General features: G+C 42.1%; 1 protein-coding gene across 2 annotated transcripts; it reads right to left on the reverse strand.

Moving 5' to 3' along the window:
- Nucleotides 1-954: 954 nt before the first annotated feature.
- Nucleotides 955-13,794, reverse strand: LOC106553544 (major histocompatibility complex class I-related protein 1). Of its 2 annotated transcripts, none has more exons than XM_087711330.1 (7): nucleotides 13,368-13,794; nucleotides 11,076-11,351; nucleotides 9,949-10,233; nucleotides 8,345-8,434; nucleotides 7,095-7,130; nucleotides 2,120-2,151; nucleotides 955-1,120 (listed from the first exon to the last, which is right to left on the reverse strand). In XM_087711330.1, the coding sequence occupies exons 1-7, from the start codon at nucleotides 13,510-13,512 to the stop codon at nucleotides 1,115-1,117; spliced, it is 870 nt and encodes a 289-aa protein (XP_087567456.1). In that variant the 5' UTR covers nucleotides 13,513-13,794; the 3' UTR covers nucleotides 955-1,114. The 2 variants fall into 2 exon arrangements, with proteins under 2 accessions (XP_087567456.1, XP_087567455.1); XM_087711329.1 differs by having other exon boundaries at nucleotides 7,078-7,130.
- Between the last annotated feature and the right edge of the window lie 380 nt (nucleotides 13,795-14,174).

The raw sequence follows: 14,174 nt of genomic DNA on the forward strand, positions 1-14,174 counted from the left end.
CACAGTCCTTTCAACATTTCCAAGGAGGCTCCACACACATTTGCACCACTCAGGTAACCCTGAGGACACATATAAGCCTCCAAGTGGCCTCAATGACTCTGTAAAAAGAGTGCAAATGACCAGCTGTCTTGCAAGGAGTATAAATCCTTCCATTCCCCACCATCCAGTCAGAGCTGAAAAGGCTTCTTGGATGAGAAGCAAAATGTCTTCAAAAGAAAAACCAGAAAATCCAGTTGCCTCTTGGAAAAAGCCACTTTGGGTTCATCACTGGAGGTTTTAAAGAAGAGGCTGGGCAGTTACTTGGCTGAAATGGTATAGGATCTCCTGCTTGAGCAGGGGGCTGGACTAGAAGACTTCCAAGGTCCCTTCCAGCTTTATTCTGATTGAAGTTCAAGCTACACACCAGATCCTTCAGCAGCTAAACAGTGATTCACAGCAAGTCCTCAGTGGAGATCCCCTTTGCTCTGTTTTGACCCGCCAAGTGGACCTCACGAGGTAGGAAGGTGAGAGAGAAAAGTGCCATATTTTTTGGCGTATAACACTGGAGTATAAGACGCACCAAGATTTTCAAGACGTCAATTTTAAAAAAAGTTTTTGCACTCTGCAGACCTCCCAAACCCCCTGCGTGCCTCATTTTTTGTGAAAATCAGGGCCTGCAAACTGCTCCTGGGGGGGGGATGAGCAGAGAACGGGCCCGTTTTTTGCCCCCCAAAAGGGCATGCATAGCCTTTAGGAGGCTTGTAGAGTGCTCCTAGGAGCTGGGAGAGGGCAAAAATGAACAAAAAAGGCCCCTTTTTCACTCATTATTGCCCCCAATCCCCAGGAGCACTTTGCAGCCTCCCAAACTTTCTGCACGTCCATTTTTGTGAAGGGGGAGGTATTTGGGGGAGGGGCAACAAGGCTGTATTCTGTGTATAAGATGCACCCAGATTTTCATCCTCTTTTTTGGGGTGGGAGTTGCATCTTATACTCCAAAAAATACGGTATGTGAACTTCAATAATCAAAACAGTAGTTGTAGCAAACGAAGTAGTAAACTGCTAGGGTCCTTTGGTTAATTTTTCGCCTAAGCATATAGACTGCTTTAATTGAAGACCATTCTAAACTGCATGCACTTCAGTTCTGTGAAAGAAAGAAAGAAAAAATGATTAAAACAATAAGTAATGGGATGGGGGGAATACTAAAGCATGGTCATTCTGTGCCATGCAGAGTTGCTTTCTATGAGATGGTGGATTATAGACATTTGATGAATGAATGAATGAATGAATGAATGAAGGAAGGAAGGAAGGAAGGAAGGAAGGAAGGAAGGAAGGAAGGAAGGAAGGAAGGAATAGCACTAGCACTTAGATTTATATACCGCTTCACAGTGCTTTTCAGCCCTCTCTAAGCAGTTTACAGAGTCAGCTGTCAGACCTGGAAGCCATCTTTGGACTTCAGGCCTGCCACATTTTCTACTGTGGGAAAATGGGAGGGGGGGATTATGAAGAATGTGGGTGATATGTAGCCATAACAACATTCTTTCTCAGAAAGTCAAGGTCATCTGGCCCTGCAGCTGTGGTGTGGCATCTCCAATTTTGGATGGCACCTGATTGGATCATGTGATGGACAGGTGGGTACTGGACAGGGGCTTGAACTTTCTTTTGGGTGGGGAAAACTTGGAAGCTTTCAGATTCGGGTTCTCCCAGATGTGCCAATATGACATTTCTAATAAACTGAGACTTTGAGGAACCTCAAGCCTCGGAGTCTTCTTTCGTTAGGGGTGTTACTTGGAAACCTGACATCAGCCTCTTGCCCCCAACAATCTGGGTCCTCATTTTACCGACCTCAGAAGGATGGAAGGCTGAGTCAACCTTGATCCTGGTGAGAATCGAACTGCCAAACTGCAGGCATCTGACAGTCAGCAGAAGTAGTCTGCGGTACTGCAATCTAACTACTGTGCCACTACTGCTCAAGGGAGGGAGGGAGGGAGGGAGGGAGGGAGGGAGGAAGGAAGGAAGGAAGGAAGGGGAAGGGAAGGGAAGAGAAGGAAAGGAAATGACATTTTGTCACAGAGCTGGAAATTTTATTTTTCCCCGCTGATGAAAAATGTGGGATCTTACAGCCTTGAGTGTCTTTACTTACCATTGGAGGAATTTCAAAATTCTGGATAGTGGCTGTAACAGAGAGATGAAAAAGTCAAGATTCGGGGCACAGTGGAACGTCCTCTTTAGCCAGACAATATATCAAAGGGATCACACACACAAGAAATGCAAAAGTCTGGACATCTCCCACCAATGTTCCCTCTAATTTTTTTCCGTGTGGGCGGAAAAGAATAGTGTTTAAGCGGCACATTTTCATGCCTGAGCACCTGAATTTTTTCCACAGATGTCACCCAAGACAACAACGAAATCAGTGTTATATGAAAGTCAAAGTTATATTTATTCAAGATACATGTTTAATTAAAAGTGTTATATATCAGTATCACTTATATTATTATTAAAATATTAAAATACTTGTATAGTGTTTACGGTAATGTACACTGTTATTCACTGAAAGTCTGTCTCATCTTAAAGTTTCCCTGTCTTTCTTTAACAACCATTCCGAGCACATTATTGCTGGCTATTGGAAAAAGTACATTCTAATAATAGCTAAACAGAATAGGAAATTGCATTATCCAAAACTCTAAAAAATGGAAGTGAAAAATATTTTAGCCACTTTTAAAAAATCTTACTCCTCCTACAACCCAGTGAACTGCGTGGTTGACTTTAAAGTACTTATATTGTAGTTAAGGTTTTAATTCTAAAAAATTTCTAAACTCCATACCACTTACAAATATAAATAATTTGTTAAAATGGCTCTACCATAACAAATAAGAGAAAAAAACACCTTCCTTTTGTTTATAAAGTAGTGATTTTAGTTTGCGCCAAATGATTTAACTATGGAAGTCACTATTTTAAACTGACAGATAGGAAGTTTAATTAGATTAAAAGCAAAAATATTCTCAATGACTTTGAAAATCCCAATGAGTTATCAAATATATCCTTCATTACAACGTGGGACTGGAATTTTTATTACTCAGCAATGTGGTCACAAAGTTGATGTCATGTGACCGGACTCTCTCGCCTCTTTCCGACTCCGAGGGCATCAATCACGTTAGCCCAGGGATCTTCCAGAATCTTGAGAGTTGAAGTCCACCAGTCTTAAAACAGCCAACTTTGCAGACCCCTGTGTTAGCCCAAAGCCTGGTGCCGGGCTTTGCTCCCCCATTGGTGGAGCCCCGAGAAGCGAGGAGGGAGAAAAAGAGATGGAGGTCAAGGAGCTTCCCCCTCCCAGGAAAAATCTAATCGGGGAGCCGGGCAGTAGCAAATTAGCCGATCACGCGGCACGTGCGGAAAGCGAGGTTCGACCGGGTGGGCAGCGAAACTCCTGGGCTCTGTTCTAATTCCCCGTGAAAACTGTTGCCTCTGAAGCGTTTGCTCCAGTGTTTTGAACCTTTAAGCTCCCCTTTCCCTTTTTTCTTTTCAACCCACACTGATTAGGGAGAATCCTGGTCCGGTCCTAAACTATATTTTATACAGTAGGAAGAGAAAACTGAAGGCCACTATCATTGCCTATCAAAATGCCATATACAGGGAATCACATGAAGTACCAATGTCACTCTATAAAGCCTTAGTAAGACCACACCTAGAGTACCACATCCAGTTTTGGTCGTCACACTACAAAAAAGATGTTGAGACTTTAGAAAGAGTGCATAGAAGAGCAATCAGGATGATTAGGGGACTGGAGGCTAAAACACATGAAGGACGGTTGCAAGGACTGGGAATGTCTAGTCTACTGATGAGTAGGACCAAGGGAGACATAATATTTGAGGGGCTGCCACAAAGACGAGGGAGTCAAGGTATTCTCCAAAGCGCCTGAAGGCCAGACAAGGAATAATGGATGGAAACTGAACAAGGAGAGATTCAACCTGGAAATAAGGAGAACTTTTCTGACAGAACAATCAACCCATGGAATAGAAGTTGCCTTCAGAAGTTGTGGAGCTTCATCACTGGAAGCTTTCAAGAAGAGACTGGGCTGCCATCTCTCAGAAATGGTGTAGGGTCTCTTGCTTGGGTGAGAGGGGGGTTGAACTAGATGACCTACAAGGTCCCTTCCAACTCCTATTCTGTTCTATATTTGATATTCAATATTCAATATTCGATATTCTGTTCTGTTCTATATTTGATATTCAATATTCGATATTCTATTCTATTCTTATATATTTTATATTCCATTGTGTTTGCTCTGTTCTGTTCTATTCTGTTCTATTCTATTCTAGCCTATTTTTTCTATTCTTATATATTTTATATTCCATTGTGTCTGTTCTGTTCTATTTTATATTCCATTGTGTCTGTTCTATTCTCTTCTCTTCTATTCTTATACATGTTATATTCCATTGTGTCTGTTCTATTCTCTTCTATTCTCTTCTATTCTTATATATGTTATATTCCATTGTGTCTGTTCTCTTCTCTTCTCTTCTCTTCTCTTCTCTTCTCTTCTATTCTATTCTATTCTATTCTATTCTCTTCTCTTCTTATATATGTTATATTCCATTGTGTCTGTTCTATTCTCTTCTATTCTATTCTATTCTTATATATGTTATATTCCATTGTGTCTGTTCTATTCTCTTCTATTCTCTTCTATTCTTATATATGTTATATTCCATTGTGTCTGTTCTCTTCTCTTCTCTTCTTATATATGTTATATTCCAGTGTCTGTTCTCTTCTCTTCTCTTCTCTTCTATTCTCTTCTATTCTCTTCTATTCTTATATATGTTATATTCCATTGTGTCTGTTCTCTTCTCTTCTCTTCTATTCTTATACATGTTATATTCCATTGTGTCTGTTCTATTCTCTTCTATTCTCTTCTATTCTTATATATGTTATATTCCATTGTGTCTGTTCTCTTCTCTTCTCTTCTCTTCTCTTCTCTTCTCTTCTATTCTATTCTATTCTATTCTCTTCTCTTCTTATATATGTTATATTCCATTGTGTCTGTTCTATTCTCTTCTATTCTATTCTATTCTTATATATGTTATATTCCATTGTGTCTGTTCTATTCTCTTCTATTCTCTTCTATTCTTATATATGTTATATTCCATTGTGTCTGTTCTCTTCTCTTCTCTTCTTATATATGTTATATTCCAGTGTCTGTTCTCTTCTCTTCTCTTCTCTTCTATTCTCTTCTATTCTCTTCTATTCTTATATATGTTATATTCCATTGTGTCTGTTCTCTTCTCTTCTCTTCTTAAATATGTTATATTCCAGTGTCTGTTCTCTTCTCTTCTCTTCTCTTCTCTTCTCTTCTATTCTATTCTATTCTATTCTATTCTATTCTATTCATATATATGTTATATTCCATTGCATCTGTTCTCTTCTCTTCTCTTTTTATTTGTGTTATATTCCATTGTGTCTGTTCTGTTCTATTCTGCTCTATTCCTACTCCTACTCCTACTCCTATTCCTATTAACATGCACCAGGGCTCTCATTTTGAGTCATCCTGCCCCAGGGCCCCTTCTTTCCCCTTTCCCTGAAGAAGCCCTTATGGAAGGTTTCAGGGGGATTATTATGCACAGTTGACAATTAGTTTCATTCAGTGTCACTGTTCTATCTTTAGAGCGTTGCCTCTTCAGCCTCAGGGGAAAACAGTCAATCACATTGTGGTTGAGCAATGGGGCACGACTTTGGCGCAACGTGTATATGTTTCAATTTTTCGTGACCCGTCAAAACCGCGGATGACAAAATCACGCTCGACGAAAGCGCGCATTTGACGTCATCACAGCGCGACGAAAAAAATTAAAAATTGAAATAAAAATAAAATTAAAGCAGTTAGGTTAAGGGTTAGGTTTAGGGTTAGGTTTAGGGTTAGGTTTGGGGGGGTTAGGGTAAGGTTTTCGCTTTATTTTTACATTTATCGATCACAGCGCGATGTTTTCGTCGCGCTGTGATGATGTCAAATGCGCGCTTTCGTCGAGCGCGATTTTGTCGTCCGCGGTTTTGTGGTGGAACCCAATTTTTTAAAAATGTGTTTTAATTAACCATGGGACAGTTTAGAAATTTCAAATAATAAATCAATAAATATATATACAGGCAGTCCTTGAATTACAACGGTTCATTTAGTGACTGCTCAAAGTTACAACGGCACCGGAAAAAAGTGACTTATGTCTGTTTTCCACCCTTACAACCATTGCAGCATCCGTAGGGCCACGTGATCAAAATTCAGACGCTTGGCAACTGACTCGTAGTTACGACGGTTGCAATGTCCCAGGCAGGGGTGGGTTCCTGCCGGTTCTAACCTCTTCTATAGAAGAGGTTCCACAAATCTACAGCGCCGTTTAGAACTGGTTCCAGCTCCCTCCCCCCGCCTGTCCGCACATCATCAAGATGAAGAGCGAAAGGAGGAATTCTGGGAGTTGAAGTCCACAAGTCTTAAAGCTATCAAATTTGAACACCCCTGGGGTTTTTTCTCTAAAGGGTTACGGGTGCAAGGGTCTTGTAACTTGACAGCTTTAAGACTTGTGTGCTTCAAATGCCAGAGTTCCTGAGCCAACATTTTGGTTGCTAAGCAAGAGCGTTACTAAGTCAGTTTCACCACATTTTACAAGTTGGCCATGCCCACCCAGTCACATGGCTGGCAAGCCACTCCCATAAAGCAGGCCACACCTACAGAAGAGGTTCCAAAAAAAATTGAAACCCACCACTGGTCCCAGGTCACGTGATCCCCCCTTTTGTAACCTTCTGACAAGCAAAGTTCATGGGGAGGCCAGATTCAATTAACAATCATGTCGCTAATTCACCCCCTGCAGTGATTCACTTAAACACCTGTGTCAAGAAAGATGAAAATGGGACAATGCTCACTTAACAAATGTCTCACTTAGTGACAGAAATGTGAGCCTCAATTGTGGCCATAAGTCAAGGACTACCTGAATACTGTACATATAAACTTATACTCGGCAGGAGCCCTTATTTCTCATCTCAGGGAAGCGATGAATCTTCCGCAGCTTCATTTGGGCTAATCTGGATTGTCCACTCATCCCCCCAAAAAACAGTACCAAAAATTACCTTTGGGGGTTGCTCACCTGATGCTGTTCTGTATGCATTTCTGCCACATTTTTCTGCAAGACAGAATCAAGAAGTCAGAGAGGACGTACCTGGTTCGAGATCCCTCAGTTTCCCCTCAGCCTTTGGTAGAACTTCAGAGCTTCAGTGCTCCTTCTTCAAAAGGAGCAGCAGAAAGCTGTAGACTCTACCACCAAGTTGGAAAACCCTCCTGGAAGAAGGAACGGCTTCCAAACCCAGCAGGTGAAACTTGCCATCAACTGACCTTGGCAAGTCCAAAGGAGATAACCAGGATCAATGGTGATTACTGTGTTTCCCCCCCAAAAAAGACCCAGCCCAAAAACAAGCCCTAGCCCTTTCGGGATGGGCCTAATATAAGCCCTACCCTGAAAATATGCCAAGGGGATGGGCGTGGCCTGCCAGCTCCTTGCCACAACACAGATTGCAGAGGCGGGAGGGAAGACAAGCGATCTGGATGTGCTGCACAGATGCCTGGCTCGTGGGAGGATTGTGCAGCTGTCAACTCATAAAGCATTTTCAACTGTTATCAAGTTGCCATGCAGAGGAAAAGGGAGGAACGCATTCCATGAATACCTTCGGCTAGACTCGGATCTCAGATTACTACAGCAGGCTTGGCTGTCATTAAGTGTTGTACCTTACGATTCTTGAAGAACTTATCTTGTCTTTTTACGTACACTGAGAGCATCTGCACCAAAGACAAATTCCTTGTGTGTCCAATTGTCAGCCTCTGCTTCACTGCGGCTTTTTGGCTGCCATTGAAACGGAGAGGGGGGGCATGGTATTTGGGAGGGGAATCATTATGTACTGGAGGATTGTTATTAGGAGCTGTCCTGACCATCTATCTGCGCATGTGGAAGAAGGGAGTTTCCCGCCAAGGCCAGCTGTCCAGCATTCCACCCTGATGATGCTTTTTGAAGACATCTCCCATCTGACGGTTGGGTGAATTATTATTGGACTATGAAATAGGGTGCCAAGGGGAGGGGATTGAATTATACATGATATCTATTGCTTCCGCGCCTTTTTACTCAGACTCAGCTTTGCTTTGCTACTCATCGTTTGTAATTAGTAAAAGTACACTTAATTCTAAGCATGGAGTTGAGTGGTTTCTTTCTTGATTATTAAACGAAGGAGCACCTGACACCAATCACACTTGGCCAGTAAAAAATTCTATTCTATTTGGAGCTGTGGAGATTCGCAGTACCTCCATTTTGTGAATGACACACCCTGGGCCCACCCACTAATTACTTACTGATGCAGATAGTCACTCCAGCAGCAATGAGGACTGCGGCTACCACAACCCCTATGACTCCAGCAATGAGTCCAAAGTTGGATACGAAAGCTGTGTTGGAGAAAAGAAGAAATGACATGGGGAGCTCCGGGTTTCTCTAGTGGGTTTCTCTTCCATTTTATTTCCTGGCCTTGGTGAGAGGGCAGCCAATCAGGGGTGGGATTCAGCCGGTTTAGACAAGTCAAACTGGATGTTAATTTTATATTTGGTTCGCCGAACCGGTAGTTGCAAGGACTGGCTAGCCCTGCCCACCCCTCCCCTCCCCTCCCAGGAGTCTCCACATGGCCTGTCCATCTTGCTAGGTAAGTGCAGGACCCATATGGAGGGTCTGGGAGGCCAAAAAATAGGCCTCCCAGAAGTTCCAGAAGCCCCAGGGAGGCTGTTTTTGCCCTCTCAGAGGCCCAAGAAAAGCCTCCAGAGGCTGGGGAGGGCAAAAGATGAATCTACCAGAGGTTCTGGAAGTCCAAAAATGGGCCTGTTTCCGGCCTCCGGAGCCCGGAGGCGGCCATTTTCCTCTCCTGGAGGCTCGTGGGAAGCCTCCGGAGCCTGGGGAGGGTCAAAACACTCCCCCCATGGTGCAGAAGTAGGTCAGGCCCATCATGGCCACGCCCACCAGCAACCAGGCAGAGATCCAGTGGCTAACATTTTTCAATCCCACCCCTGCAGCCAAGACGAAGTTAACCTAGTCACATTAAGAAAAGATTCCTAATAGTAGGAACAGAATCTCTGTTCCACAGAGATGATGGATTTCTCCGAGGAAGAGCTGAACAGCCATCTTTCTGGGATGGTTTATGTTGGACGCCTGCGTAGAGCAAAGCGGTGGATTGAATTATCGCATTTTTGAGTATAAGACACACCGGAGTAAAAGTTTTGAAGAGGCAAATTTTTAAAAACATTTTTGCACTCTGCAAAGCTCCCAAAAATGGCCCTTTTTAAAAAAAAGGGCATGGATAACCTTTAGGAGCCTTGCAGAGTGCTCCGAGGGGGGAAGGAGCAAAGAACAGCCTGTTTTTCACGAAAACGGGCCCATTTTTTGTTTTAAAAAGGACATGGATAGCCTTTAGGAGCCTTGTAGAGTGCTCCTGACGGACCATTTTTTGGCTCATTTCTGCCCTGCCCAGCCCCCAGGAACTCTCTGAAGCCTCCATTAGGCTCTACACGGCCATTTTGGTGAAGCGGCGGGGTTTCGGAAGGCAAAAAACGATGTATTCAGTATATAAGACGCACCCAGATTTTCAGCCTCTTTTTTGAGGGGAAAAGGTGCGTCTTATACTCCAAAAAATACGGTGCCTCCGTCAATCAGATTAGACCTGGAAGGGACCTTGGAGGCCTTCTAGTCCAACCTCCTGCTCAGCAGGATACCCTATAACATTTCTGACAAATGGTTATCCAATCTCTGCTTAAAAACATCCGTTGTTGGAGCATTCAGAACTTCTGGAGGCAATTCGTTCTATTGATTCATTGAACTGCATCATGACATTCATTAGTTTCAATGTCCACAGCTATGTGAAGTTTCAGAGACACCTTTGCTCATAACTGGTGACCCCCCACTCCCTTTCTCTCACCAGGCTCCACCCAGGCCAAGATCAGAGGCTCCGGCAGTCCGGCGTGGTCCACATAACACCGATAGCGGTCCCTCTCCTTCGGGTCAACCTCGATGCTCAGCCAGGTATGGTAGGTCCCATCTGAATTTGGAAGGACACCTCCACGGTAGGTGTCCTGCTCCCAGACCTCTTCATCCTTCTTCCAGGTGGCATCTAACTCTTTGGGATAAAAGCCATAGATTCGGCAGACGAGGGTCTCCATACTGTTGTACTGGATCCTGCGAGATACTTTCACCAACGGGGGCTCTGCAGAGAACACAACACTGCCATTGTTCTGACCCAGCTCCCCAAACATGGCCAACTCTCTGAAGTTAACTCCAAGGTTCCTTTATTAGGAGCACCTGCAGCCCCATCAAAAACGTTTTCTCTCACAGCCGGATAACAAGTGTGGCCAGCCAGAAGTTGAATAGTTGCATGCCACATCTATTCATCTCTGCCCTATGCCTTTTATCCCTTTTATCCCTAGAGCTAGGGTTGAGCTTCACTAGCAGTGGTGGGTCTTCCGTCCCAAGGATCAGCCCACAGATTTCCACTGCTCTCCTCTCCTTTCCTCTGCCTTCTTCACATCCATGCATCAGGCACTGGTCTCTGCTGTTCCTCTTCTTCCTCATCAGCCACCTCCACACCTGGGGGCTTTTGACTCTGTATCTGAGGGCTGATGGACGGCCCAGGTGCCACATCTCTCTCTCTCTCTCTCTCTCTCTCTCTCTCTCTCTCTCTCTCTCTCTCTCTCTCTCTCTCCCTCCCTCCCTCCCTCCCTGTCTCTCTGTCTGTCTCTGTCTCTCTCTCTGTCTCTGTCTCTCTCTCTCTCTCTCTCCCTCCCTGTCTCTGTCTCTCTCTCTGTCTCTCTCTCTCTCTGACAGCTTCATTCCCTCTTCCCCCTCTGAGCTCTCAGGTTGCCTTGATGCTGATCCTGACTCCCACGCCTCTTCCTCCTCCTCTGATTCAGCTGCTGGAGGGACAGGCGGCCAATAGGCCATTTCAGGCATGTTTTAAGACTGCATTTGTGTAGCGTGGAGGCCTTGCACCACAAATCCAACGTTCTCCTGCAACAGCACCAACTATTTCCTCCCTCCTTCCTTCCTCACCTTTCCTCAACAATGAATCCTTTCCATAGAACAGGCCCTTCTCAAGCAGCTGGATACATTCCTGCTCCAAAAAGTTATTGGTGTTCTGGATGACGAAAGGATCCGCTTCCCACCTCCTCTTGGTCACCTGAGCGCGGACGTCGACTTCCGTCCAGGTGTGGCTCTTCTGGTCGAAGCTGATGAAGTTCTCCCCATCGTAGCCGCACTGGAAGTGCCCCTGCTTGTGGCCATCTTTGCTCAGCTGGCAGCCGATCTTGCACTGCCAGCTGTGAATCCCTGCCAAGAAAAGGTCAGGTAGTTCTCGACTTACAACCTTTCGCTTCCTGACTGTTCAAAGCTGCAATGACACTGAAAACATGGGACTCATGACTGTTTTTCACAGTTATGACCTTTGCAGCCGGAGGGAGAGAAGAGCATAAGATAGGAAAGGCCTCTGTGGAGCAAGGGGAGAGGGAGGGAGGGAGAGAAGGAGATAGGAGAGGAGAGGCTTCTGTGGGGCAAGCCTAAGAGAAGGAGAGAGGATATATATATATATATATATATATATATATATATATATGTATGTATGTATGTATGTATATGTATATGTATATGTATATGTATATGTATATGTATATGTATATGTATATGTATATGTATATGTATATGTATATGTATATGTATATGTATATGTATATGTATATGTATATGTATATGTATATGTATATGTATATGTATATGTATATGTATATGTATATGTATATGTATATGTATATGTATATGTATATGTATATGTATATGTATATGTATATGTATATGTATATGATGTATATGTATATGTATATGTATATGTATATGTATATGATGTATATGTATATGTATATGTATATGTATATGTATATGTATATGATGTATATGTATATGTATATGTATATGTATATGTATATGTATATGTATATGTATATGTATATGTATATGTATATGTATATGATGTATATGTATATGTATATGTATATGTATATGTATATGTATATGTATATGTATATGTATATGTATATGTATATGTATATGTATATGTATATGTATATGTATATGTATATGTATATGTATATGTATATGTATATGTATATGTATATGTATATGTATATGTATATGTATATGTATATGATGTATATGTATATGTATATGTATATGTATATGTATATGTATATGTATATGTATATGTATATGTATATGTATATGTATATGTATATGTATATGTATATGTATATGTATATGTATATGTATATGTATATGTATATGTATATGTATATGTATATGATGTATATGTATATGTATATGATGTATATGTATATGTATATGTATATGTATATGTATATGTATATGTATATGTATATGTATATGATGTATATGTATATGTATATGTATATGTATATGTATATGTATATGTATATGTATATGTATATGTATATGTATATGTATATGTATATGTATATGTATATGTATATGTATATGTATATGTATATGTATATGTATATGTATATGTATATGTATATGTATATGTATATGTATATGTATATGTATATGTATATGTATATGTATATGTATATGTATATGTATATGCATAAAATTGACTTCAAAAAGACCAGAACTATTGCCAAGGCTGAACATTTTAACAACAGAATAATCAGAGAAGCCATCGAGATAGAAAAACACCCACACAGCATGAACAGGCGGGACGATACCTCCCACCTGCCAGCCATTTGGAAGCCTGCCCTTATTGATAAATGAGTCCCTAACATGAGGAATGACACCAGGCCCACACTCACAAGAGCGGGAGAAAACCCGAATAACCAAAGACCTACGTACTAACACCCACGAAAACCTCAGAAAACATATATATATATATATATATATATATATATATATATATATATATATATATATATATATATATATATATATATATATATATATATATATATATATATATATATATATATATATATATGTTATATTTATGCTGATAAATAAATAAAGGGAGACTATTAAGTATGTGACTTTAAGTATATATATATATATATATATATATATATATATATATATATATATGTATGTATGTATGTATGTATGTATGTATGTATGTATGTATGTACGTACGTACGTACGTACGTACACGCGCGCGCGCACACACACACACACACCAATTTCTTTGCTAGTAATGCCTACCTGTCCAGGTTTCTCATGAGGAAGAACAGCAACCTAGGGGGACCAAAATCCATGGTTCCCTCCCCCCTCCCCCACATCCCTTACCTCTGCTGGAGTTGTGGTAGCTGTGCAAGATGGCGAGGTCGCTTTTGAACCTCCACTCCGTGGTGCTGGCTCTCTGAGACATGAAATCCCAGAAATGCAAGTCCTCCTTCTTCCCATTAAGGAGCCAGGGCACTTGGGGTAGCATTCTTCTTGTGGAGGGGTCAAAGCTTGAAGCCAGTTGGTCGTCCACATATCCCACCACAATACATTGGGACTCATCCAGGTTGGGGCTCAGGACCAAGGTGTAGAAAATGCGCAATGAATGGGAGGAGAAATCTTGGGGGAAATAGGGGGAGTGGTGAGACAGGAAATTGGGAGAGGGATGTCCAAAGGCACACTTTTAATCCCCCCCCATTTCCGTTTTGCTTTCGAATCAGCCCCCTTCCTAGCATCAATACTAAAACAAGACTCTCCAAGCTTGGCAAATTTAAGATCCTGCAGTGATGGTCCAAAAAGAAGAATGGACTAGATGCCCCTCTCGTAACCCGCTCTTTCCCGCAGGAGATATAAAACCATGCAAAAAGCCCACAGAAGATTTAACAAGCTCTGTTTATTTCAGATTGGTCGGATGGGCCGTAACCAGTGGTGGGATTCACATTTTTTAACAACCAGTTATGTGGGTGTGGCTGACTGGTCATGTCACTGGGTGGGTGTGGCCCAGTGGTGAGATTCAAACTTTTTTTACTACCAGTTCTGTGGGCGTGGCTTTGTGGGTGTGGCATGGGAAAGATACTGCAAAATCCCTGTTCCCTCCCCACCCCAATAACTTGCTTTCCAGCTCTGTTCTCCTGTTCAGGGCAACAAAAG

The sequence above is a fragment of the Thamnophis sirtalis genome, unplaced genomic scaffold (assembly GCF_051295495.1).
Source record: "Thamnophis sirtalis isolate CommonGarterSnake01/CBP01778 unplaced genomic scaffold, rThaSir2_p1.2 scaffold_3, whole genome shotgun sequence".
NCBI lineage: Eukaryota > Metazoa > Chordata > Lepidosauria > Squamata > Natricidae > Thamnophis > Thamnophis sirtalis.

Bases quoted from the DNA above. Each gene is read 5' to 3' on its own strand.
- LOC106553544 (XM_087711329.1), bottom strand. From the start codon at position 13,512: ATGCTACCCCAAGTGCCCTGGCTCCTTAATGGGAAGAAGGAGGACTTG. The intron at 11,352-13,367 runs GTAAGGGATGTG...TTTTCTTGGCAG, and splicing joins CTACCACAACTCCAGCAGAG to GGATTCACAGCTGGCAGTGC. The intron at 2,152-7,077 runs GTAATTTTTGGT...TCTCTGTTACAG, and splicing joins CAGGTGAGCAACCCCCAAAG to CCACTATCCAGAATTTTGAA.